The following is a 27,216-nucleotide window of genomic DNA, read 5'->3' as shown; positions in this document are numbered from 1 at the left end:
AAATGGAACATGCAGGAGAGAGGGGTCTGAGCCTTGAGAAGGGTAGAGCTGGCAGGGTCTGAGTGTTCAGAGAACTCAAAAGTTTCGCCTGCCCTGGAAACATCACTCATCTGAAATTTACAACCAACTCCAAAAGGAAAACACTATTTTCCCCGTTTAACAGACGAGGAAACTGAAGCTCAAAGAGGTGAAGAGACACGTCCAAGGTCCCACATCTCAAAGAACAGGACCTCACTCGGTGTAGGGAGCCCGCGCTCCTCTCACTACCCCCGCTGCTCCTGCGGGCTCCGAACAAGACCCTTTTTTGTGTCCTTACAGGGATGCCCTTTGGAGAGCCGCCCAATGGCAAAGAGGCCCGGCTGAGAGCGGGCCCGCGGGGTGGGGTGCCCCCCCTTCATCCTAGCGCCGCCCCCAGCGGCGCGGGAGGGGGCGCGGGGCGGGGAGCAGCGGGCAGACGCGGGGCGCGCGGGACTGGTAGAGCTGGCGGCGGCGTCCGGCTAGCAGTGCTGCCCGCGCTTCCCGGCCTCCGCGCCCACTGTCCGTGCCCGCCTTGCCCGTCCCACCATGGCCGCAGCCGCCCTCCCGCCCCGGCCTCGGCCCGGGCCTGGGCCCCGGCCGCTGCCTCTGCTCCTGCTGCCTCTGCTGCTGCTGCTGCTGCTGCGTGCCAGCCCGCTGCGCGCTGACAGTAAGGTACGTGCGGCCCTCCGACTAGGGCGCAGCTCGGCGTGTAGCCTGGCGCGAGGGGGCGCTGTGGCTGGGGGTGCCGGCTAAGCATGGTGTCTGGGCCAGGAACAGAGGACCCAGAGAGGGGAGACTTAACAGGGAGGCCGCAGGGGCAGGGACCCTGGGAGAGGAGTGCGTGGGGGAAGAAGGGCTGGAGATAGATGGCAAGGGTGCTTGGGACCCCGAGCCTCTGGAAGGGGAGCTGGACACAGTCCAGTGTGGGGAGGAGGTCAGTACTGAAACCCCGGGCCAGGGAGAAGGGGTACTGGGAACTTAAAGGCAGCCCAGACAGGGAGATGCAGTCCCCAGCCTAGGGAGGGGATTCCCAGGAGCGCTGGGCAGGGGCAGCCTGGAGATCTGGCTCAAAGTTTCCATGGGAGGCTGACCCACGTGGAGACAGACCCCCGGGTAACTGCTACCTAGCGACTCCTAGGTTTGCAGCAGGCCCTGGGCCAAGGCTTTCAGGCCATACGTGGGACCCAATGAACCCAGCTGGGCTGGCCACTCTCCTGACCTCTGGGTGTTCCTGCCAGAGATCTGATGCACCCTCCAGAAGACACGGTGTTTCCAGAAGTGGCTGAGCTGCTCTCAGTTATAGCTGAAAGGATCTGCTCTGGTGTCAGGCAGACCTGGGTTCAAATCCCGCCTCCGTCTCTCAGCTGGTGACCCTGGGCCTTTATGATCTCTAGATCAGTGGGATCAGGCCTGGGTAGTGCTTAGCAGCACTCTGGCACCTAGTGGGTCCAATAAATGATACTGTGATTTTGAAATCTTACCACAGAGACCCCAGAAGGGGGTGTGATCCAGAATGTAGAGAGGAGAAGCACTTAGAGTCAGTCAGAGCAGGGACCTCTTGAGCATGTTCTAGAAATGACCCGGTGAGGACTGGGTTGGGACTGGGGGCAAGTGAGAGGCAGGAGGGAGGTACTGCAGAGCATGAGAGTAAGAGTGACTTCTCTTGATGTCTCTCCAGCCTCTTTCCTGGGTAGGAGGTGAGGCTGCCCTGTCCACAGGCAGGTAAAGGGCAGAGGTCACTAGCCACATGGTAAGTATATAAGCAGTGGGCACTGGCAAACCTTCAGCCTGAAGATTCAGCTCAGGGTATGCAAACAAGTGAGCTGCAGTCCTAACCACGTGCTCCAAAGACGAGGAGGGAATGAGTATCATTCCCATTTTACAGATGGGGCAATTAGGATGTATAGAAAGACAGCTAGCTTGTGGATCAAAAAACCTAGGTTCTAAAAAAAAAAAAAAAAAACCTAGGTTCTGGCCCTTTGTTGTTTTTTGTCTGTGTGACCTTGGGCAAGTCACTGACTGTTTCTGGACCTCTGGACATCTGAAAAACATTGTCTCCCCAACTTCCCTTCCGTATAGGGCCTTCTAGGATTCCCTGACCTGGCTCAGGTAGGGGAACAAGTGAGCAAAAAACCCCAGCTAACCTGGTCAGCACTCTGCCACCTCTCATCTCTCTGGCTGGGAGGAATATTTGGTCTTGGGCATCCTCTGAGCCATGCAGAGGGCTGTAGAGCTTGTGGGGGAGGGCTCGCATTCAAAGCAAAGCAAAGACAAAGAAAACCCAACACCCTGTTTATGTAGTGAGTCAGCCAAACACTTGCTAGGTTGGGGGTGTGTGTGTGTGTTTATTTGTCCCAGGGCAAGCTGGGGCTGGTGGGGTGGGGAGGCACATCCTAGAGTTTGGAGGGTGAAGCAGCTGGGGGACTCAGCACAGCCCTCCCCCAGACACCTCCCACCCCACACCACTCAGCCAGCTGGGAAAAATAAAAATCAAGTGATGGGTGAATTTACTCTGCATTCCTCAGCACAGTCGGACTCCTGCTGGCTCTGTAGAGAGAGCTGTTTTCATTATCACCCTCCCTCCCCCAACAATCCTCCTTCCTCTTCAAGCCTGTCCTATTTTCTGAGGGTGAGGGGAGAGCCCTTTGGAAGGCCAGTCTGGGACTTGAAATCTATCTAGGGCCCTAAAGGGTTAAGTTGGCCCCTCCTCAGACTTCCTGCTCCTGGGCGGTCCAGCCTCACCTTCTGCCCAGTACTTTCAGGGGTACAGGGGCAGCTCAACCCCAGTACTCACCAAGGAACTCTGTGGTCTTGGCCAGCTCTTCACTCAGCGTGTTTCAATTTTGTGTTTATAACAAGGTCTCTCCTAAGCAGGACTTGGGGTTTCCATCTAAGGAAGTGCTTTGCCCGTCTTGGGAGTGGGAGAAGGAGTTCACAGCTTCCCTGGCATATCTGAGGGGCTGCCCAGTGTGAAGGTTAGGATGGACAGACAGGTAACCACGTGAAACCCAGGCACAGCACCAGAGACCTCTGGGAACCTGCTTTTTGCTGCGTGTCCTAGGAATGTGGCTAAGAATTCCCCATCTCTACCTCAGTTTCCCCATCTGTGAAAGGGCTGCTGGCACCTCATGTTCCCCATGCATCCTGGGGTGGGAAGGGGGTCTTTGGTCAGCCCTGCTGCTTATCAGAGGCCCGAAGACAGTGGGGAGGCCAAGGCCTGTGGCAGCTGGGCCAGGGCAGCAGGAGGGCTAGCACAGGCAGGCGGTGGTGTCCCAGGCTGGATCACATGTTCCCGGCGAGGCTGGTCCGGGAGGCTTAGGTGTTGCTGCCCCTCCACTCGGGGAGTTGCTGCCTGTGGGTGTAATCGGAAACAGGCTCCAGAGCAGGCGAGGGCTGCACAGTGATGGAGTCCTCCTTCTGCACACACAGAGTGTGGGACCCAGTGAGGCCCCGCGGGCTCTCTCTGCAGGGAAGGTCTTGCTCCATCTCTCCTATTGGCTGGGGCACGGGAAGAGCATCCTGGGCGCCAAGCCCCTGCCCAGGATTTACATTCAGGATCTCACACAACACTCTAAGACTTCAGTGCTCCCTCCCCGTTTGACAGACTTGAACACTGAAGCTCAAAAGAGTCAGGTTGGGGCTGCTGAAAAATCCAAGATAGGGAACTTGGGGAGTTTGGAGATTCCTGGGACTCTAGGATTCTCAGCCTTTAGTGGGCATCCAAATACCTGGGGAGCCTGAGAGAGTCTGAGTGAAGGGATGTGGAGTAAGGACAGGGCATCTGCATTTTCCAAGTCATTCCACCCCAGGTAATTCTGAGGCACATCTCTAGTTGAGAACTCATGGAGGTTTGTGGAGCAAGAGAATAACAGATCAACAAAAAGGAGCTTTTGGAAGGTTAATCCAGCAGAGAGGTGGCTCCTGTATTGCCCAGGTAGCAGCTGATGCAACCTGAGCTTGGGCTGCGGCCAGGGAGTAGAGACCAAGAGATTGAGATAGGAGATATTTAGAATGAAGCATCCATCGGAAGAACGTGACTGATGGGTTCCAGAGTAGGAAGGAGGCTCAGAGACCTGGGTTGGGCAGGAAGGTAGGTAGACACGGGTTTGGGAGAAGATGCTGGGCCCAGTTTTGGATGGATTAAGTTTGGGGTACCTTTGGGGTGCATCCAGAGGGAGGTGTCCAGCTGACCATGGGCTCTAGGGGAGGTCTTTCCCTGCAGGAGGACATGGAAACTGTCTCTCAGTGAATCTGGGCTGGCCATGAGAGAATAGGGAAGATTCAACCTCAAGGTGACACAATTTGAAACTGTTCTGTTTCTAGAACATTTTATCGGTTGAACCGCCTCTTCCCCATTCTGGCCAGATTTATCCATCTCCCTTCAGAAATATCAAGTTCACCTTCTCGCCATCTTATTGCGGGATTTCCTTGCAAATTGCTAGGGAGCTTTTTAAGCACAAGTCACCCGCACTCCTGGGGGCTTCGGCAGCAGTGTGTGCTGAGCAAGCCTGCAGGGAGGGATGGGGGGCTGAGGCAGCAACTCCAGCCCTCAGGCCAAGGGCAAGGTGGGTCAGGCTCAGTGGGAGCCCCATTTCCCCTGCCCCACCAAGGCCGGATCCAGGGCCAACATCTCTATCCCAGCTCAGTTGCTGGTGGAGAAGCCCTTGCCTGGTGATTACTGGTGGTCATAGGAGGAAGAGCATGTGAACTAAATTTTGGAGTCAGCCTGTGCTGTGTGACCCTGGGCAAGCCCCTCATCTTCTCTGATGCTCAGATTTCTCCTCTCCAAGATGGGTTTGTGGTGAGAGCAAAGAGGTAGAAAATGATGTACAAACGTGAGGGAGGGTTATTGGGAGCAACTTCAGTAGCAAGTAGACAACAGCTGTTCTATGCCAGGTACTCTGCATGCATTGACTCATTTTAGCCTCAGGACAAGTTTATGAGGAAAGGAGTGTTATCCTCCCCATTTTACAGAGGAGGAAGCTGAGGCTCAGAGGGGTCGTCATGCAGGGAGGACACGTGGGAGCTGGGATTTGAGCCCAGGCCTGGCTCCTTTCCATGGTGCTCTGCCGCCTCCAGTCAAGAAGCACAGGACATAGTAACCACAGGAGGTAGGGGCCTGCCTGGGCTCCTGGCAGCCGGGGCTGGAGCAGAGGCCCTCTTCTGACTCCATTCCTGACTCCTGGCCTGTGTCAGGGCCTTGGCCGCCCCCATCAGGACGTAGCACCTCATCTGAGGAGGGAAGGAATGTTGCGGTCTGATGTGGACGCCGCTGCTGGTGGGGATGGGCGTTGGATTATGGGTGAGTCCTGAGGAAGAGGCCTCTCTGGCCTGGCCACACAGAACACACACACATCCCCTCACTGGGCTCTTACCCCAACCTGGGGGAGTCGGGGGGGCGGTGGCTAGGGGTTCCAGCGGAGCCGGGAAGGGGGCCCAGAGTCTCAAAGAGAAGGCAGGCTTACCGTAGTAGCAGCGATCTAAAGAATGTACAGCATCCGAGCCTGGCTGTCCGCGTTCACAGGCGGGGAGAATTGCCCAGCAGAGCCCAGGGTACACTTCGCCCACAGACAACCAGGGACAAAGCTTCCACCTGTAGCCACCTCCTTCCCCACACTCATCCTCCAGGGGACAGCAAGTCTACCCACCCTGGGCTCTGATTCCCTTGAACAAGTCGTTTGATGGCTCCAGGGCTATTTCCTCATCTGGAGGACACTGCTAAGAATATCTACCAGTGCACCCACGTGGAGAAACAAAGGGAAAAACAAGCCCCTGTCAGGATTCTTGGTGGTAATGATAACAACTATAACATATTCCTGGTATTCCGTCTCTCAGTTCTCACACAGTCCTTTGCTGGGTACGCACTAGCAGTACCCTAATTTTACAGATGAGGAAACTGAGGCACAGAGAAGTTAAGTAATCTACCCAAGAGCACACAGCTGTAGGTGGCCCATGGCTGTGTTCCTAACCACTGCCCCACACTTCCCCAGCACTCAGTGAGTTCTCAGTAAATGTCTCCTCCCTGGGCTGTGCACCCCAGGCTTGCTTCCTCCACCCACCGTCTGTCCACAGAGCAGCCTGAGCAAGTGTCCCATGATGCAGATCTGACCCTGGCTCTCTCCTACTTAAAACCCTTCATGAATCCCCAGTGTTTTCAGGAGTAAGTCCAGACCCTCAGCCAAGTTTCAGGGCCCTCCACGAGCGGCTCTACCACCCCCAGCCTTAGCTCCTGCCACCCAGACTCTGCAGGCACCAGCCAGAGTCAACCTCCTCCAAGCTTCCAAAGTGCCAGGCCCTTGCTTGTCTTTGCATATATGACTTGCTCTCCCTGGAATGCTGTACCCGTGCTTAGAGATGTCCCCCGGGGTGCCCTCCTCTGAGCAGTCTTCATGGGTGTCTCTTTCTGTGATCTCAGAGCTCACTACATCAGCTTCTCTCATGGTTGAGAAGGTCAAGGATGTACCTCTATTTCTTCTGCACCTCCAGCTATCACCCAGAGTCTGGCTGAAGCCAGGGGTTCAAACAGGTGTCTGAGGGCTCAGAGCAGAAATGGAGTGCCTGCTGCCCTTCCCCAGAGGGCCCTGGGACACTCATGGGGACTGGGCTTGGCAGAAAGCCCAAGGGAGCCTTGATCTCACCTGGGTCCTGGTGGCTTCAGTGAGAGCTTAGTAGCCATGAGGCCTTTGGTGTTGGTTTGTTGATAGAGCCATAAATAGCTGTGTCCTGAGAGCCTGGAAGCCCAGGATGGGCTGGCTGAACCAGCTAGGGCAGTGGCTGGCTGGGGCTCCGAGAGCCCGGCTGGTGTGTGAGGGCAAGGTAGGCTGGAGGCAGTGACTGGGCCTGGCACCTACCACTGATCTCACCAAGCTGAGTCTTGCAGGCACAAAGTCCTGCTGCCCCAGGGACCAGTGACCACACTTAGACACTGGGTATGTGGCCTCCCAGGGTGGGATTGAAGGAAAAGGGAGGAGGGAAGGGAAACCACTAAATGGAGGTCATTGAGCCTCACTATGAAGAGGCCGGGTATGGAGAGTCATCCATTTTACCACTGAGGAAATGAGGCTCAGAGAGGTTATGTAACCTGTTTAAGGTCACACAGGATATGGGGAAACAGATTTGTAGGAGACGCAGCATAAACCAGTGATTTCTATCTGGAGGCAGATATCCAAAGCTGGATGTTCCCAGGTGAAGCTGTGTGAACTTGTGACTTCTCCTCTCTGAGCCTCTGTTTCTTTAGCTGTATTAATAATGGCTCACACTTAAGACACACTCACTATTGCTTAGGCTCTGTTCTTTACCTATATTAACTCTTTTAATCCTCACGACAACTCCGTGAGGCAGGAGCCCATTTTACAAATGAGGAAACAGAGGCACAGAAAAATTGGGTTGCCCACAATCTCACAGTTACTGGCCTAGGCTCCAGACACCATGCTCTCAGCCCTGTGCTCTAGAGTGTCTGTAAAATACGGGCTTGTTGATCCAACAGATATTTCCAGGGCTCCTGCTATCAGCCAAGCAGGCACTGTTCTGGGGATATAGGAGGGAACTAGACACAAGTCCCTGCCTCTAAAGGTGCCTTCAGTAGAGTTGGGGAGACAAAAAATAAGAAAACACAGATATTTCAGATGGTAGTACGTGCAATAAAGAAAAAGCAAAGCCACTAGATAAGGGGACAGAGAGAAATGGGAGGTGTGTGGTCAGGGAAGGCTTCTCAGAGGAGGTAATGTGTAAGTTAATGTGAGGGAATGAACTCAGGGAATATCGGAGGGATAGGGGTTTCAGGATGAGGGTACCAAATCCGCAGAGGCCCCTGAGGCTGGAGTGGAGTGAAGGAAAGAGTGGCAAACGGAGGGCCTTGAGGGAGGGTGTCAGCTCACATAGGTCTTGAAGGCCAGGCTAAGGACTTTGGAGGTAACGATACCCCCCCCCATGCACAGATATTATTAAAGGGTGTAACGCACCTGAAACCTGGGATGTAGTAAGTGCTCCGCAAAAGGTCTCCATTCATATTTTTTACTGTTGTGGCAAAATACACATAACATAAAATTTACCACTTTAACCATTTGAAAGTGTACAACTCAGTGGCATTTATGTAGTACATTCATAAAGTTGTGCAACCATCACCACTACCTAGATCCAGAACATTGTCATCACTCGCTCCGAAAGGAAACCGTGTACCCACTGAGCAAACACTCCATTTGCTCCTCTCTCTACATCCTGGGAACCACTAATCTGCTTTTTCTCTCTATGGACTTGCCTATTCTGGACATTAAATAAGTGGCTCTTTCATCTAGTATAATATTTTTCAAGGTTCATCCACGTTGTAGCATGTATCAGTACTTCATTCCTTTCTATGGCTGAATCATATTCCATCGTGGGGCTATACCACACCTTGTTTATCCATTGATCAGCTGATGGACATTTGGGTTGTTTCTACCTTGTGGTTATTGTGAATGGTGCTGCTGTGAACATTCCTGTACAAGTCCTTGCTTTAACACCTGTTTTCAATTCTTTAGGTATGTACCCAGGGGAGTAGAATTATTGGGTCACATGGTAATTCCATGTTTAACTTATTGAGAAACAGCCAAACTGTTTGTCACAGCGGCCATTACTCTTTTCATTGTTGTTATTATTATAAGGCTTCTATTTCCTTGTAAGGAAATTTGTTTCCTTCTCAGCCCACTCTAATGGTGCCCCCAAAGGCCAGGGGGGCCGGATCCTGCTACCTGTCCCTCCCTCTCCTTCTCTCCCCCTCCCTCCAGCGCTGGCCTTCGGCTCACCGGGGCCCCTCTTGCAGGTGTTCGGCGACGTGGACCAGGTGCGCATGACCTCGGAGGGCTCAGACTGCCGCTGCAAGTGCATCATGCGGCCGCTGAGCAAGGACGCGTGCAGCCGGGTGCGCAGCGGGCGGGCGCGAGTGGAGGACTTCTACACGGTGGAGACTGTGAGCTCCGGCACCGACTGCCGCTGCTCCTGCACCGCACCGCCCTCCTCGCTCAACCCCTGCGAGAACGAGTGGAAGATGGAGAAACTCAAGAAACAGGCACCCGAGCTCCTCAAGGTAGACTTTCTGGAGTAAAGGCCGGGATGGGACCGCACTCCTGCGTGAATACCTAGCATAGGCTGGCGCTGGCTGTCCCTCCAATGAAAAGGCTACACGTTCTAAGGCAGGGGTCCCATTTCACAGGTGAGGAAACAGTGGCTCCCTGAGAGGAAACCAATTCCTGCCTAAGAGCATTCGGCCAGTCAGCGATGGAGGCAGCATCCTTTGGCTAGCTTACCTGGATAGAGCCCTTTACCACCTAGTAGCATCTATCCCAGTGTCCTGTGGTTTACCCAACCAGGTCATGTGTCAGCACCTCCATGGAGTATTTTGTGGCATTTGATTGTTTTTTTATGTAATAACGTTTCCCATATTCACGTACCGCCTTCGTGCCAGACGTTGTGCTGAGCTCTTTTCTTTTTTTTTTTTAACATTATTTCTCTAAATTCTTAAACCGTTTTGTGAAGTATGGGATCTTTGTCCTCATTTTAGAGGCAAGAAAACTGAGGCTTGGAGAAGTTAGGTAACTGGCCCAAGCTCTCACATAATGACATGCAGCCGCAAGTCTATACCATATTTTTATGTAAATTTTGTGCTTATAGTCCCCTCCCCCCACCCCACCATAGGAAGATTAGAAAGAGGCGCCACCTCTAGGTGTCACAGCCCTGTGCCAGGCCCACCACCAGGACCCATGGCTTGGACAGGCATGTGCAGGGAGACCACAGTCCCCCATCCAGCCCGGCACCTTCGTGCCATTCACACCATGCGCAACTCCGTGCTTGGCGGGCCTGGTGGGGCTGGGATGTGAACTCACAGCCTGCTGTGTCCAAAGTATGTGTTCTAAATCACCCTGCTCTCCTGTCTTCCTTTCTGTAATAGCCAGATAATTTGGTGGCTTTTGAGAAGATCCTTTTCTTTTATAATTCCTTCCAAACATGTGTCTGTTTTGCCCTTTTCGTGTCAAGAACTGTGAAGTTGACTGAGATGTTACCCTACTTGTAAGCTAACAAGTTAGCCTGCTAGTTTCATGGATGCTGGCAGTAGACACGAGCCAGAGACAAAGGACTTTATTACTCACAGTCGCCAGAGTGTCTCCACTTTCTTTCATTGGTTCTCCCATTCACTTCCCACAGGGTGATGCAGTGAGGGCCAGATAACACCTGCACACACAGTGGTATGTTTTCCAAGAGAGGAGCCCCAACTCAGAGAATCCAGATCTCTTATAATGAGCACCAAGCACACCTTCCCTGCCCCAGAGGGAAACACTCTCTGGATGCTCCAAGGCTGTTCACTCTGCAACAAGATGGCCTGGAACAAGGACAGTCAGTGCCTCTGCAGGCAAGACATGCAGAAAAGCAAGAGGCCTGGGAAGAACTGTCTCCCAACATTTGGCTAAAAATGTTTTCTTTAAATTTAACTTTAGTTTTATTTTTGTAACTACTGGATGGATACCAAAACTCTCGAAGTTGGGGGTGGCGATTGAATTTTAGGCCAAGTGGCCTCTTGACAACTTGGCAGTTCCTGGACCCCACTGTCTCCCAAACCCAGTAGGGCCCTGCAGACTCCAGGCACTGAAGCCATAGGCCAGTCTTCAGTTACAGGGACAAAACCAACTTTTGCTCAAATCCACTTCTCAACAACTGAATTGTAAGCATACTTGACATGAGGATAGACAAAACCTTTTCCTAAATGCTGGCTAATTTAATCCTTGCTACAGCCCTTTGGAGAGGGAACTTATGTTCCCAGCTTTACTTGGGGGAGGAATCTGAGGCCCAGAGAGGAACTGTGACTTGCCTAACATAACACAGCAAGAAATTTGAATCCAGGAATTCTCTGCTGTGTCCCCTTGCCCAGTGGAGAGGTCACTGGGCAGTTCTCTCAGCCAGGAGCTGTCCCTTCAGTGCACAGCAGCCATGGGGGGTTTTATTCAGCCTTAAAGGACTGGAGTGGGGCAGTGGTGGGATTAACCCAGCAGGAGGGGTCGTAGGAGGAACACAGAGAAGATACTCCGCCTCCTTGATACTGTAGGAGTATAAGTGAGTACCCGACAGGTACCCAGTGAGCCCCAAGAGGAGAAGTGGACAGAGGCAGTAGGAGACAGAGCTGAGGCCCCTCTCATTTGGCTAGGCTCCCCCTCCCTCAGTGGGCAGCCCCCCCCAGGAGAGAAGGTTAGGGGAAGCCACTGTGGAGGGGAACAGGGCAACCCACCCTATCCCTGCCCCTGTCTCTACCCCAACCCTTCCCCTCAAGCTAAGAACTGCAGCTGTGATTTAGCCTTAGTTGCATGGCTCTGAGGAGGAAGAATGGGATTCTAGATTCCCTTTCCTTCTGGACCTGAATTCGGCATGGCCCCACCCTTGAGGAATTCCAGTCCTATGGGGACACAGCTCCTGACCCCAGTAATGGCAGTGCAGTCAGTGCCGGGCCAATGGACGTCCCAGGGACTGTGGGAACCCAGAGGAGGAGGTAACATTACAACTGGGCTTTGAGGGATGTGTAGGAGTCCCTCGAGCAGAGCAGAAATAAGAACATTCTGGGTGAGAGTAAGTGTAGTGGGTGTGACCCAGGGTGCCTCCCTGCCCTCTCTTTGCCCCAGCCCCACTAGCCGCCTGTCAGTTCCACACTGTACTTCTCAAACTATATGTGGTGAAAGACCAGTTTTTCAAACAATCTGTCAAGAACTGGGAATTCCTTGGCGATCCAGTGGTTAGGACTTGGCGCTCTCATTCCCAGGGGCCCAGGTTTGATCCCTGATCAGGGAACTAAAATCCTGCAAGCCACGTGTCTCGGTCAAAAATAAAATCTGTCAAGAACCAACACTCTTGTAAAATACTGTAAAAATGAATTGTTAGGAAAATGAATTGGAATAGAAACAGACACGCAAAATACAAGTCCAGTGTTGTATTATTAGAGTCTACAGATATAAAATTTCTCTGTCAAATGGCTCTGAAAGTTTATAAAAGCCTACGCTCGCTTTTTGTTAATTATTTTATCACAGACTGGTAACGAGCAGCTTGGACTTGTGCTGGTCCGCAGACTACATTTTGAGTTGCTCGGCTCAAACACACCATGTGTCTTCACACCTCCAGCTCTTTGCACGAGCTGTTCCCTTTGCCTGGAGTGTCCTTCTCCGGCCATCGTTGTCTGATTTGTGCTCCTTCTTCAGAGCTCAGTTCAAACAAAACTTCCTGCTGGCAGACTTTACTAAACCACACACACTCCCAGACAAGGTCAGTGCCCCGTCGTTAATGACCTGGGCACCTGTGTGTGTTCCCACCTGCATTCCCCGATCCAGGCACCTCTGTGTTACTCTGCACTCCTTGACAGCCTGTAAAGGACCATGAAGGCTCGTGTCTGTATTGTCATCACTGTCCTTAATGCCTGGCGCAGAGTGAACATTTGCTGAGGCCGAAGAAGGTGGCAGGGGCAGATCAAGAAGGGCTTGAATGCCAGGGTCAGGAGATAAGTAGTCACACTTGGGCAGTGGGGAGCCACAGCAAGTAATCTAGCAGGGGAGAGACCCATGGTCAAAGTTTTGGTGGCCATGAAGGCAGCAGAAGTGAAGCTAGGAGGTCCCATTTAGCCACCTGGAATAGTAATCATCATTGCTGGTATTCATGAAGGCCTTGCTGTGTGCCCATTCTGAGCTGAGCCCTATCCAGACGGCACTGCTCCGCTCCACAACCCTGCTGCCCATTTCACAGAGAAGGAAGCTGAGGCCCAGGAGAGTCTCCGTGCATGGTCCTCAAACTGAACTCCACAGAGCCCTGGGGTACCATGCAACCCCTCGGAGTCTGAACAAGGTTGTAGGGGAGCAGAGAAGACTCGAGGCCCTATCCCTGCTTCCACCAGAGCCCCCCACCCCCTTTTTCTGTTTTAGAGATCAAAGTCTATTCAGAGAAGAACTCTGGCTTAAAACAGCTTGAACACCCCTGGGAGAGTGGGAGTAAAACTGTGTTGGAAACAGCTGGCCAAGGCCAGACAGGAGCACCACCATGCTCAGGCCCTGAGAGCGCGTACAGGGGTGGCTGGAGGAACCACCCGCTAGAAGCAAGGGAGAGCTGATCTCCCAACCGGCTCCTTGTGCCAAGGTTTCCCTGACACTCTCGCTGGCATCTTGGCCACTCTAGCTAGGATGCTGGGCTACTAGATGCCCACACCAATCAGGCATTGCCTACAGGCTGCCCCAGGAGGACATAGACTCCCAGGCATTTTGGTGGGCAAATGGCTCTTTGAAGAGAGTCACAGATGCAGACTGTTAAAAGGAGGCACATGGAAGCCGAGGCTGGGCACAAGAAACAGAAGCAGGGATCCAGGGGATGTGGATGGAGCTCCCCCCGTGTCCACTACACACCTCGTGGGGTTGTTCAGGATTAAGTGAAATGGCTCATTCAAGCCCCTATACAGTGTCTGCCATATGGAAGTGCTCAAAAGCGCTTTTCTTGTGTTTATGAGCAGGCTGGGTCTAGTCAAGCAGACCACTCAGAGGCTCTGGGGTTCACGCTCTGGTGGGGCTCCTTTTGCACCCTCTGTGCCTGGCCACGTGCTGTGCCTTTTCCCTAACGCTCACCCTTCCCCGGGCAGCTGCAGTCCATGGTGGATCTCCTGGAGGGCACCTTGTACAGCATGGACCTAATGAAGGTGCACGCCTACGTCCACAAAGTGGCTTCCCAGATGAACACGCTGGAAGAGGTAAGGGCAGGGCTCGAAACAGAGGCCAGGCTGGTGCAGTGCTGGCGGCCAAGGGCAGTGTCCGAAGGGGCCTAGGTAATTCTGTCTGGACCCTGGTGGCTGTTAGAAGCTGGACTCCTGCAGGGAGCTGGGAGAAGGAGATACAGGCCACAGGGTCCAGCCTTTGAGGAAGAGGTCTGACTGGGCCTCAAGGGCCTGTAGGAAGCTGGAAGGCTGGGTGGAGAAACTGAGGCACCTGCTGGTTGTATGAAAGAGGTGCAGAGGGGGCTGAAACTTGCAGTCGCCCTCAGTTCGCCAAGACCAGGGCCCATATATTGCACAAGTCTGGGGCAACCATTCGCATGAAACACCAGCATTGTGCAGGACCGGCCAAGCCCACGGGGGCCAAGCTCGAGGTAGCATGGCTGTTCAAGGACCCACCTACCGTGGAGGCAGAGGTGCTGTCTTCTCCTGGTCAGGGTAAATGTGCTGGAGGGCTGGGCGGGTGGCTGATACTGCCCCGAGGACAGGGACAGAGCTGAGTGAGCATGGAGGCTCAGGCTGCAGGTTTGAGGTTTGCATCTCTGCTGGCACAGCCTGGCCTCCGCCTGTTTCCTGCATCCGGTCCCTGCTGGGCTGCTGGGAGCCTGGGGATACGCAGCTGCCGGGAGGGGCGTGAAGGCTTCCTTTCCCAGCTTCCTTTCCACAGGGAGGGGGGCACCTGGGCATCCTGTGCCCCACGAGAGGAGATTAACCCCTTACTCAGCCCAAAGTTGGGGTCACAGTGGCTTCAATTATTCAAAAAGTGTTTGGTGAGTATCTTTTATGTGCCAGGCCCATGCCAGCATGGCAGAATGGTACCAGTCGTTGAATTTCTGCTGTGCACCAGCATTTCCTGTGCATCTAGCATGCCAGGCTCTCCTGTTGTTGGTTCTACAGTTAGCCTCCTTTGACCTCTCCTCTGGTAATCTTAGGAAATGTTAACTCACTTCACGCAACTGTGAGCCAGACAATCTGGAGGGTATGTCTGCAGAGCCTGGAACAAACCAGAAATGATTTCTGCAGCCACAAGGAAATGATTTTCAAATTATCTTCTGTTTTGCATTATCTGTGCTTTGCTTCTGTTCACTAAGTGATAGCTATGAAAAAAAAAGAAAAAGAAAAAGTTTTTGCTACCACGGGGAGGGGGGGAGGCGGAGAGAACAGCCTCACTGAGGAGGAGACGGCTCCCTCTGCCTAAGGGAAAAACATCGCAGGAGGTCAGGCGACAATCTGGGGTCCCAGCTTCCTTCTGCTTTCTTCCCTTACATCAGTGTTCTCAACCAGGGGTGATTTTGCTCCCCAGGGGACAGCCGGCACTATCTGGAGGCATTTCTGGTTGTCACAGTTTGCGGGAGGTGGGTGGCGGATGCTATCGGTCCTAGCGGGCAGAGGCCAGGGACGCTGCTAAACATCCTACAGTGCACAGGACAGCCCCACAGCGCCCAAATGTCAGTAGTGCTGAGGCTGAGAAACCTGCCTTACACAGTGTGCCTTCTGTCCACCCTGTGATCCAGGTGGGAGTGGGGCTAGGGGCTGCTAAAGCCAGGCAGAGTCCCCAGCAGTAGGGAGACAAAGAGGCAGGGCAGGAGAACAAGAGGAAGAGTAAAGGTGGGGCTTGGTGCGGTGGGAGGAGCCAAGCCTGCCCAGGAGAGAAGTGGGAGGCCTGGAGACTAGGAAGGGATCAGAGACCGTAGCAAAACCCCACAGAGTTCCGGTGTTGGAGTATTTTATTAAAAAGAGGTATTTATGTATTACTTGCTAAATTAAAAGGTAATTTTAAAGTAGCAAAAGATTGGTAGCAACTTAAAAGGTGGATCCATAAGGGACTGGCTAAATACATTCTGGCCCATCCATACAGTGGAAACTGTGTGGCGAGAAAAAGGTATGGGGAGTGCTATATATACAGATATGCAAGAGTTCCCAAAATAGGCTAAGTGAGAAAGCAACGTGCAAAGGAAAGGAAGGCAGGGAGGAAGGGAGGGAACGCCCTGCCCGTTCCCCCAGGCCCTGCTCAGGAGACTGGGCAGCAAAGCCTGACGGCAGAAGCTGGGGTGTCCCCCGGGGCTGGGGACAGTCAGAGGCTGGAAAGGTCTTGGGTCCCGCCCCCACAGAGTATCAAGGCCAACCTGAGCCGGGAGAACGAGGTGGTGAGGGAGAGCATGCGCCACTTCAGGGAGCAGCTGCGGCACTACGAGAACCACTCAGCCATCATGATGAGTATCAAGAAGGAGCTCTCCAGTCTGGGCCTCCAGCTGCTGCAGAAGGACGCGGCCACGGCGCCCGCCGCTGCCCCAGCCCCCAGGCCTGGCAGTAAGGCTCAGGTGAGGCTAGGGCTCTTGTGACGGGCCAGAAGGTGGGTGGGCTGGGAGCACAGTGTACCAGGACCTTGGCCCTGAGGGCCAGCTGGGTGGGGCTTCGGGGCTGCGGGCTGGGCCGAGGGCTGGCACAGCGGGGGAGTCCGTGGCAGGGCGGGGGCAGGGGCTGCCTGCTGCTCAGTGAGCCATCAACACAGGTGAACTGGGGGCAGACGTGGGACTCCAGCCCAGGGACGCGGTTGTAGAGATGACCCTCCCTGCCTGGTCCTGGGGAACCAGGTCGGCTGCGGCAAAACCACTTCTAACCTCCCCTGCTGCGGCTGGGCCCCTGGCTGGGTCAGGCCTGCTCATAGGTAGATGGACAATGCCTTGGGGACCCCAGCCGACTAATACCACTTTATCCAACCCATCCTGGGGTGGAGAACTCCTGCAGCAAACACCCAGCCTTCCATATTCAAACTCAGCGCACAAAGTGAGCAAAGGCCCTCACCAGGCTGAGCCACCAGACACACAACACACCTTCGGGCAGATTTGAAAAAGGCCCTCTTGTAGGCAGACATGCTGCAGAAAAGGCTCTCCCACAGACCAGATGAATTAAAAGGAGGAGCCCCCTTTGGGTGGATAAATTGTACAAAGGCTCCTTCCTGTGACAGACATGTACCAGGGTGTGCGGCTTGGCAAATGGAGTACAGACTAGACTTCAGTCCCATTCGTGCCCTTTTGACCAGTTCCACATGCAGGATACAGCCCACCACTCCCACAGCGGCCCTGTGTTTTGGTGAGTGGAGGAAAAAGGGAGCTGCCTTCTTCGCAGACATTATCTCAGTTAATCTTACAGCCACCTGCGAGGAAGGATGCTCGTCGCCAGTTTGGCAGATGAAGAAACACGGAGTGGGGTCACTCAGAGAAGGTGGCTGTGTTGGAACCCGGGCCTGCCTGACAGCCGAGCCCACGCTCTTCCTCTCCACCCCTCAGCCTCCGTGCTGACATTTTGACAGTGGGGCTATTTGTGTCTGCAGCAGGCACCACCTCGATGCTGATAACGCAGGGAGGAAGCCTAGTGTCTTGACCCAGAGCTGGCTTCCTGCTCATTCGTGTGCCAGTTCCACAGCAAGAGTGAACCCTGGTTGGGCAGTGGCACAGAGGTCTAGGTCCTGTACTTACTGTATCTCCTAGAGACCCTGCCTAACAATGGGTGATGTCACCGGCCCTAGGTTCTTGTGCCAAGCCCGCATCAGAGGCATTTAAAAGGAAGCAAAAATAACAAAATTCACAAAATGTTAGAAACAGCATGCCCTAAGGTCAATGCCCCGGTGACCAACCATCCCAGTTTGCCCAGGACTGAAGGGTTTCCCAGGATACAGGACTTTCAGTGCTAACACTGGGAAAGTTCCATCACACTGTGATGAATTGGTCACCCTGCCCTGGGGCCTGAGAACCTCTCCCTGCCCACACACAAAGATCAATGAGTGAGAGGGACAGGGATGGGAAGCTGACTTCCCCAGGGAGCACACCATTGTAGTCTACCCCCAGCGGGGAGTGTACAGGAGTTGGGAAGTAGAACAGGAATCTAACCTATCAGGCTGGGCTTCAAGCCTGCAGGGGAGCTCGAGAGCTGAGTGGGGAAACTGAGGCACACCCCAGTCATGAATGTAACTATGGGAGGAAAGCTGTGACTTCATGAGCACCTGGGATGCAGGGCCAGGAGCAACATGGCCATTACCAGCCCCCACATGCTGAGCCTCCTGACGCCCCGCAACATCCCTTCTACCATCCTCCAAATCTGAGACTTCCCTTCTCCCCCAGGACACAGCTGGAGGGAAAGGCAAAGACAACAACAAATATGGCAGCATGCAGAAGAGCTTTGTAGACAAGGGCCTCCCAAAACCTCCTAAGGAGAAGCTGCTGAAAGTGGAGAAGCTGAAGAAGGAGGGCAAGGGCAGACTCCCCCAGACCACAGCCAAGCCCCGGGCCCTGGCCCAGCAGCAGGCTGTGATCCGAGGCATCACCTACTACAAGGCGGGCAGAAAGGAGATGACCGAGGCCATGGCTGGTGAGTCAGAGGAAGACTGGAACCTTGGGGAGTGGGGGCCCCTACAGGGACCCAGGGTCTTCTCTACAGTCAGACTGCCCCAGATCTCAGCTCCATGGGTTACCTGTTGGTGCCCTTTGCTCGTCCTGGGGTTGTTGGGGATGAAATGATCAAATCAACACAAAGGGCTACTCAGTTCCTCTCCAGTAGTTATAGCTGTCTCCACCCTCACTGGCCTTTTCCTTCTTCATTGAAAGATGTGCGGAAGGTTCACTGTGTACGTGCTGTACCTTCCGGACTTTCTGCCTAACACAGAGCTCACAGTCTAGTGGGAGAAAGCATACCCATAACCAGGCAGCTGCCTCTGGTGGGCGGGCAAACACAGGGACCAGACCAGGGTTCTGGGAAGTGACCTGGGGCCTTTGAGGCACCTCCCATTTCCAGACTGGCCTTGGAGTGGATGGCCTCTCCAGCACCTCCCACTCTTTTCCCTCCAAAGAAGAGCCCACAGACTCTTGTATCTTTCTTACAGCTCCCTGCCCGATCACAGTGAAGGACAACAAAATTATGAACCGAGAAACAAGAGACAAAATTTCCAAGAGTTCCCAAATTTCTGGGCCATCCCCACTGGTGTGGCTCCTGATTCTTCCCCTGAGCCCCTCCCCAGATGCCTGCTCTCCTCTGATGTCCCTGAGAGGTGTCCCAAGCCTGCTCCCCCTTCCAGGGTCCTGCTGACCACCTCCTCCAGTGAGGTTCTCTGCCCAGCCCATGCCCAAGGGGGCCAGGGGTAGAACTGTGAGGGACCAGTCTCCCAAGAGCCCCCTCAATTCTTGGCCTCTCAGGGCTCAGGGGCCTCTTCTCCCAGTTCCTGGGGCCAGCTGCTGGCTCTGAGTCCTGCCAGGTCAGCCTAGCCACGGCATAGAGCCTCTGACCCCTGGCCAGGGCTCTGCCCAGGAACAGCTGCAGGCATCTGACTCTGCCAGTGAGGGCCGTGGGAACAAGCCCCTGCCCTGGCAGGCTGCCAAGGCTGGGCCCCACTGAGGCCTGCTGACCAGAGGGGGTGCCCGCATTCCCAAGAGACTCCAGGGGCTGCTCCACAGCAGGGCCTGGCTAAACCTCCGTGCAAAGAGGAAGCCCAGCAGGGAGAGAAAAGGAAGAAGTCAGGTGATTGTCTTGGAGTCAAGGGGCCTCAGTGCATCTCTGGGGGCCACACCATCACGGTAACAACAGCACCATTCCTTTGTCTCTGGCATCACAGCCTGCGGAGTCCTTTCACACATGCTGTTGCACTTGATCCAGCAGAGGAAACAAGCTCAGAGAGGTGAAGCGACAGCCTCCAGGTTTCACGGCGAGTTAGTGGGACTGGAACCCAGAGGCTGAGGAGTTTTTGTCCCCTGCGCTGTGCCACTGAGTCTTTCCCTACCCAGACCCCATCCATTCCAACCCAGGAAAGCGTGGGTCAGGGAGGACGCAGAGATGGCCCCAAACCAGTCCCACGGAGCTGAAAAAGTCCTCCTATCAGCAAAGCCCGTGCCAGCAGGAGTGGAAGAAGTGGGGGAGGGATGCCAAGAAAGCTGAGAGATGGGAGATAGGAGATGAACGAAGGGGCAGAGACAGAGAACTGGGGTCCAGAGGTGACGGGAAGCTGGCTGCACCTGCCCTGCCCTACCTGAAGTGGCAAATCCTGGGTTAGAGAAACTAGAGGGTGTTTCCAGGGCAGCGGACTAGGAGAAAGTCTGTAAAATGGGAGCAAGGGTGTCTGCCTCCTGGAATTGGATCCAGGAAATGAAAGAATTGGTACAAAGGGACATTGAGGGGGGAAAGGGGTCTCACATCTGGCACCTCATATTTGCCAGGATCTGTGCAAATGTCTTGTGCACATTTTCCTCTAATCAACACAACAGCTTGACGTGGTGGACCTCATGACTCATTTCACGGAAGGGGAAGCCGAGGCCCACTGAGGCGGGGGACTTGGCCGAGGCCACTCATCTCAGGGGCCTATAGCCAGTCTGCTGACCATGAAGCCTTCCCTACCTCCCACTTTTCAAGGCCTTTCACTCCTTAGGGGCCACCCGCACGTCTCCCCCATGGCCCCAGCGCTGGGACCCGGTGGGCCTGGACCCTGGGCAGCAGCAGTGCTGCTGGGATGTGAGCACAGGGTCTTCTCTCCACAGATAACGCCCTCAAGGGCACTTCCTGGCTGGAGCAGCGGCCGCCCCGGGTGGAGGGCAGGCAGCCTGAGCCCAACTCAGCAGAGCGTGACGAGACTGGGCCCAGGGCCTCTGAGGGAGCGGACTTGGCCCCTGGCACCCCTGCCTCGGATCCCACCCCCACCCCTACCCTGACTCCCATCACCAGTCCCCTGCCCACCACGCCACCTTCACGCCCAGAAGTCCCCAGCCAAGGTGAGTAAGCCTCCCAGGGGTCAGCAAACTACAGCCCGTGGGCCAAACACAGCCTATAGCCTGTTTTTGTACAGCCCTTGAGCTAAGAGTGGTTCTTACATTTTTTAAGGGTTGTTAAAGAATATGGGACAGAAGTATGTGGTCTGGAAAGTCTAAAATGTTTGCTATCTGATCATTACAGAAAAAGCTTGGCAACATTAACAGTGAAACAAGGTAGTGTTTCCAACAAATTCTTCTTAAAACGTCACCTAGAACCCCATCATCAAATCCAGCAACTATTTTCACTTCTGTATTTCCTCTGTCTAGTCTTTGGCCCTGTTTTTATCTCCATGTTTATAGTTTTGGCTTGTGTCTTTGGTAGAAATCTTCCTCATTAAGTCATCGATGGAGCCCATCCTTCTGGAGGGCATCTTGGCTATCTGTGATAACAAGACAAAACCATTCCCTACTTTGGTCCACGTGCATTCCACTTCTAGGAGTCTCTTTCCTAAAGGATCCATCAGATATGTGAACAACAGCTGCAGCTTAACTGGTTTCCTTGCAGCCTGTTTCTAATGTCAGAAAACTGAAAATAATCTAAAGGCCTAACACTGAGGGGACTGGTTAAATAAATACAAGGGCGCAGCTGTCTGGCGGCCTGGTGGAACCTTGAGATCACATCATTAAAAGGCCATTTAATGATGTGAGAGATTGCTCAGTGGAAGGAAAAAACAGGATACCTAAAACTGTATATTCAGAATCATGGCTTTTTTTAAGTATGTCTGCATGACTATACATGCAGAGAAAAAAAAGGAAAGGAAGGAAATACAACATGTTTAAAAATTTCTTTGAATAATAGAATTTTGAATGATTTTTATTTTCTCCATTCTCCTTTTCTGAATGTTCTGTGTTTTCTACAATGATCAGACATTGCTTTGATCACGAAGAAAGAAAAAAGAAATACATAAGGCTGCAAACAAAACCTCAGGAGGGATTTAAGTAAGACCCAGATAACGTTCCCAGGACTGTTGCTCTGGCTCAGCGTCTGTGGGTCTGTGTACCAAATGCTGCACCCCTTGCTCCCCACAGGCAGAGAGACGAGCTGCGAGGGCACCCTCCGGGCCGTGGACCCCCCTGTGAGACACAACAGCTATGGGCGCCATGAGGGAGCCTGGATGAAGGACCCCGCTGCGAGGGATGACAAGATCTATGTCACCAACTACTACTATGGAAACAGCCTGGTGGAATTCCGCAACCTGGAAAACTTCAAGCAAGGTCAGGGACCCCTGTGATGGGAAAGGGGCAGGTGTGGGTAGCCTAGGGAGGGTCCCCCATGGAGACTTGGCCCGCCTATGCCTTGTGGTTTCCTGTGGTCCAGACTTCCCCTGCCTGGCCTAGCTCTGAATGGTCAGCCACCACAAGAAGAGGAGTCTGGGGGCACCCCCTATGTGCTGGCCCCAGGCCAGAAGCTGGAATGCAACAGCAAACAAGATGGACATGGTCTTGCCCTCATGAGTGTAATTTACTGTCAAGGGTAACAATGCTTAGAATTTCCACTTGTTGAGTGCTTATTATGTGCTAATCACCAGTGTGTATCAGCTCATGATATCTTTGAGGTGGGGGTTATCACCCTGTTTTACAGATGAGCAGAGCCCCAGGCCTTACAGGACCTTCAGGTCTGGGCAGGGAAGGGCAGAAATTTGGTTATCAGATCTGGAACATGATGAGGGGAAAGGGTCATTTAGACATGAGCTGCCCTCCAGAAATGCACAATCTGATGTGCATGGCAAAGGCTTCAAGAAACAATTTCAATATAGTGCTAGAGGGAGGCCTCGGGGGCTATGGGAACCCAGCCTGGAGATCAGGGAAGACTTTCCAGAGGAGGTGATGCTGAGGCATTCCCCAGGCAGATAGGATGGGAAATGGCAGTCTAGGCAGAGGAAACAGCGTGGGCAAACGCCCTGAAACAAAGCACAGGGGCTGGTAACAGCCTGTATCTAAATCCTGGCTGTGCTGTTCCACAACCAGTGACCTTGAACCCTCTGAGCCTGTTCTCTCCCCGGCAAATGGGATAATAATAGTACCTCCTTCATGGGACTGTCTTGATGGGATCAGATAACTGGCCCAGCTCCAGGCCCATAGCTCACTCAGTATCCTTGCTGGGCCACCCAAGAGCCCTGGTCCCTGGCCTCCCTGGTCCCTGGGGTGGGCTGGGGTTTTTTCGGGAAGCTCTGGTGTGACCTTCCGCCCTCCACACGCAGGCCGCTGGAGTAACATGTACAAGCTGCCCTACAACTGGATCGGCACAGGCCACGTGGTGTACCAGGGCGCCTTCTACTACAACCGCGCCTTCACCAAGAACATCATCAAGTACGACCTGCGGCAGCGCTTTGTGGCCTCCTGGGCGCTGCTGCCCGACGCGGTGTACGAGGACACCACACCCTGGAAGTGGCGCGGCCACTCGGACATTGACTTCGCCGTGGACGAGAGCGGCCTGTGGGTCATCTATCCCGCTGCGGATGACCATCACGAGGCCCAGTCCGAGGTGATCGTGCTGAGCCGCCTGGACCCCGGCGACCTGTCGGTGCACCGTGAGACCACGTGGAAGACGTGGCTGCGGCGAAACTCCTACGGGAACTGCTTCCTGGTGTGCGGCATCCTGTACGCCGTGGACACCTACAACCAGCGGGAGGGCCATGTGGCCTATGCCTTCGACACGCACACGGGCACCGACGCCCGCCCGCAGCTGCCCTTCCTCAACGAGCACGCCTACACCACCCAGATCGACTACAACCCCAAGGAGCGGGTGCTCTACGCCTGGGACAACGGTCACCAGCTCACCTATACCCTCCACTTCGTGGTCTGAGCGAGACCTGGGCTCACGGGAGAGGAGTGGCCGTGGGCATGGGGGGCTCCCCACAGTGACTCCTGCAAGGGACTCCCTCAGCAAATATTTATTTACTGGGCCCAGGCCTGGAGCTAGGTGCTAGGCAGTGGGCACAGCCAGCGTCAAGCTTCCTCAGCACTCAGTGGAGTAATAATCACTTACATTTGCACAGCACTGCCAAGAGCTTCATGTGCACTAACCCACTTAATCCTCCTGACACCCTTGGAGGTAGAGACAGTTAAGCCCATTTAACAGGTGAGGAGACTGAGGCCTCACTTTGGATCCGGCAAGCCCATTTTACAGATGAGACCTGACCATGCTCTACCCTAACCTCTCCCCTACCTCCAACCCTCTCCCCTCTCCCCTCATTTCTCTTGTTCTCTCAAGTCTATCTCCCTTCCCCGGGGCTACTCAAAACCAGAGGCCTTTGGGACCAACACACTAGTGTTGGGTGGAGGCCCAGCTCTGCGTGCCACCCCAGGCCCCTGTTCTGACGGAGCTGTTGGTGGCCCTGGGGCTTTGGGCCCTTTGGCTAATGGGCTAATGTCCTTGTTCCATGCCTTTGGCCAGCCCCCCATCCCCACCCCACCCGCTGTCTGACCACATTCCAAACCTCCACAGTCACCCAGCCACTGAGCAGAAACCACACCCCGAGAAAAAATACCAGCCCCCGTTCCAAGACCCCCCGCCCCGTACTCATTTTTATTTTCTCTTATTCTTCATCAGTGCCGTCACTTGTTTCTGCAGCAGCAGCTGAGAAGGCTGCAGGCAGCTGCCTGTCAGCAGCGACTCTACCAGGGTGGGGAACTGGGCCAGGCCCCGAGGCTCCCTTTTCACCCAAAAGTGCTGGCTTTGGCCACATACCCAGGCTGTGGGACCTCTCCCCAGTCCCTCCCAGAGCCTTTGCGCCTGGGGTCCACCTCATCCTTTCTCTCTGGGCCTTTGAACCCACAACCTATACGCACTCAGGGATACCTCCAGGTCGGCCACGAGCAAGACCCTAGGCCTGAGGCTGGGTGGCACCAGGATGAAACAGGTTTCTTCTTCCTTGTCAGTCCTAACCTGGTTATTTGGTGGGCTGGCCTGGGGGACCGGGGGGGGCTGAGATCTGGGCAACCAGGTCCAGAGGAGGCTTCGGACCTTCTGGGTGCAGGGAGGAGTCAGAGGTGAAAGCTGGGAGGGAAGGAGAAAGGGATCTGTGGATCAGACTTTTCCTGGCTTCAGAGATAATGGTGCCAGGGCTGCCCCGAGCCCAGGACTTGGGGCTGAGGGTGCACAGGTGGGCTCCCCCGAGCCTCAGACCCAGCAGCCCCGGGGACAAGACCTTCAGGCCTGCCCCACATCTGCTTTGAACAGTATTTTTAGAACTGGAAGAAGTTCTCCGGTCTGACTCCCTATATCTACAAAGGAGAAATAGGCCCAGAAAGGTTTAGAGAATGGCTCAGGGCCACACTGGGAACAGGACCCAGCTGATCTCCTTCCAGAAGGGCTTTGTCTTTATCCTTTATTCTCCACGCTCAGAGGCAGCTAGGCAATAGACCACCCAGCACCCAAGTCATCCCAACACCTTTGAGGGGTGTTTACTGCTGATCTCTACACAACCCCAGACCCTGCTTCTTTCATTCTGTCCCCATGCCAGCTTCCAGGTATCTGTTTATATGAACACCCAGCTGCCATGTTGGGAAATTCAGCTGCATACCCAAGAGTGTAAAGAAATGCATTTTGTGCAGGATACATTTCTTTCAGGCATTGTCAGGTGATGTTGTTTTGTTTAAGCTGTAACTCACTCCCGAAGTAAAGGGGAATGATGGCGCCCAGCCAAGCAAGGCCTGACTCATAGTGGCGGACACATCCAGCCTCCCCCGCCCAACTGAACTCTGAGGGCTCCACTTAGAAACTCTTCAGGGGGCTGCAAGTCCCAGCGTTTCCCTTGGCCCTGGGTGTGGGTTTTAGAAGACTCTGTCTTTCGTGATATCACAGCCCAACCACGTGAGAAATGTTCAGGCTCCTCTTTCCCCATTAGTCTTAGAAAAGGGAAAGTTAGAATGGACCAATTTTGGAAAAGGACAAGCAAAATGGTTTTTTCGGGGAGAGGATGCTGGCTGCAGCCTCTAAACATTCACTAAGCCCCTTCTGTTTTCAGGCCCTTGTATGTGGGTTATGTTGTAGGTACAGTTATTTTCCTCATTTTACAGATAGTCAAACTGGAGCCCAGAGAGGTTAAGTGGAGGCAGGGTCAAGTGGAAAGCCAGGTTTCCAAATCGGTAATATAACCTGAGCATCAACAGTGGGCTAAGCAAGCCATGTGCATATTCTTGCGTCTTCACAACAGTGGAAGGGATGTACTCTGAGTGTGTCCATTTTACAGACGAGGAAACTGAGGTGAAGGGACTTACCCAAGCACAACAGCTTAGGCTGTAGCACAGTCAGGTTTTCAGGGCTGGTCAGCACATGTTCTTTGCCAACTCTGTGTCACTCTAGCAGCAGCTCCAGAAATGGTGGTCGTTGCTTTTAACCAGTGTAGCCAAGCCACGAATTGCATCTACATAGGAGACCCAAGAAGGAGGTTGGGGTCAGTTTATAAAGAGCCTTGAATGCCAAACCAGAGAAAAGAAAATTCCAAGACAACTGGATTTTGTTCTATCGGTGACAGGAGGCAGGGAAGAGTTTTTGTTGTGGGATTTATTACAGTTGGTAACAGGTACTTCAAACAAGGAGAGGGCTAGCTTTTCCTACCGACCTCAGCTGTGACAGCAAAGGAAGTTGTCTCTGGTGTTTCTGAACAACATGCTACGTGAAGGGGCTTTGGCTTCCACCTTTGAGTCCTCCCAAGAGATTTCTAGACCTTAATATTTAATTTGCTCTGTCTGGGAGGCAGCCCTAAAGGTGAGGCTGGGGGTTTTTCCTGGGAATGACTTGAAGGCTACTGAAAGCCCGTATGTTCTAAAGCACCTTTTCCTCCATGACAGCACTGGAAACCACTCTGGTGACAGGAGGACACGGCACTGGATGGTTGTCAGGGAGCCCTGGATAGGAGTTAGGGAGTACTAGGTTAGAATCCAGCTATGCTTCTGACATGCTGCACAGAGGGGACCGATGTCAACTCCCTTTTATGGCTGAAGACCTGCAGCTTAGTGAGGACAAAGAGCAGCTGAGGGCCCAAGCAGTACCCTCCTAGAGCTAGAAGTCACCTTTACATACATTATCACTAATCCACCCAGGAACCCCAAGGTTGGCATTACTTTTCCCTATTACAGGGAGTGAACCTCAAGTTCAGAAGCGTTAAGCAACCTGCTCAGGGTCACAAATCTAACAAGTAGTAGAGTCAAGAGTTGAACCATGTCTGTTTTTACACCAAAGCCCCAAACTAACTGTTGTTAGGAATTTTGTAACCAGTCAGGTTTTCTTCCTTGCTTTGGCTAATGGGAAGCTCAAAGTCAAATTTGAGATTATTTTTAACAATTGTACTGGGTCTCCTACTGGACTCTGGCTTCATTCTGGCTTTCTGCTTTTACCTTTACCCTGATCTCTTTATTTTTATTATATTGTATTTTATCTATTTTTGTAAATTGCCACAATACCTTTTTTTGCAGCAAGGTGGAATATACCTAAATAAATACGTGATCAAAAGCTTGATTTAAAAGTCTTGACTATATGCTATGGTCTGCATCCTTATCATAACACAGACATTTAATAACTTTAAAACAATACTTTGTTATGAGAATCGGCCTTGTTGCTAGAAACTGATCTGGATTATGAACTAGGGCAGAAGAATCCAACTCAGGCTGACAACCAGGCCCCTCCCAGTGAAGAGGAGAAGCAAG

The 27,216-nt window shown here is 53.5% G+C and overlaps 1 protein-coding gene across 2 annotated transcripts; it reads left to right on the top strand.

Annotated features, from left to right (window-relative positions):
- The first annotated feature begins 459 nt into the window (after positions 1–459).
- On the top strand, positions 460–27,035 carry OLFML2A (olfactomedin like 2A). Of its 2 annotated transcripts, XM_060154376.1 has the most exons (8): positions 460–690; positions 8,816–9,079; positions 13,646–13,753; positions 15,886–16,095; positions 17,896–18,142; positions 20,296–20,526; positions 21,595–21,780; positions 22,767–27,035. In XM_060154376.1, exons 1-8 carry the CDS (start codon positions 565–567, stop codon positions 23,369–23,371), a joined length of 1,977 nt encoding a protein of 658 aa, XP_060010359.1. In that variant the 5' UTR covers positions 460–564; the 3' UTR covers positions 23,372–27,035. The 2 variants fall into 2 exon arrangements, with proteins under 2 accessions (XP_060010359.1, XP_060010360.1); XM_060154377.1 differs by lacking the exon at positions 20,296–20,526.
- The last annotated feature ends 181 nt before the right edge of the window (positions 27,036–27,216 follow it).

This window comes from Lagenorhynchus albirostris, chromosome 7, assembly GCF_949774975.1.
Source record: "Lagenorhynchus albirostris chromosome 7, mLagAlb1.1, whole genome shotgun sequence".
In the NCBI taxonomy this organism is placed as follows: Eukaryota; Metazoa; Chordata; class Mammalia; order Artiodactyla; family Delphinidae; genus Lagenorhynchus; species Lagenorhynchus albirostris.
The sequence above is the reverse complement of the archived record's forward strand: the minus strand, read 5'-3'. Positions and strand labels throughout refer to the sequence as shown.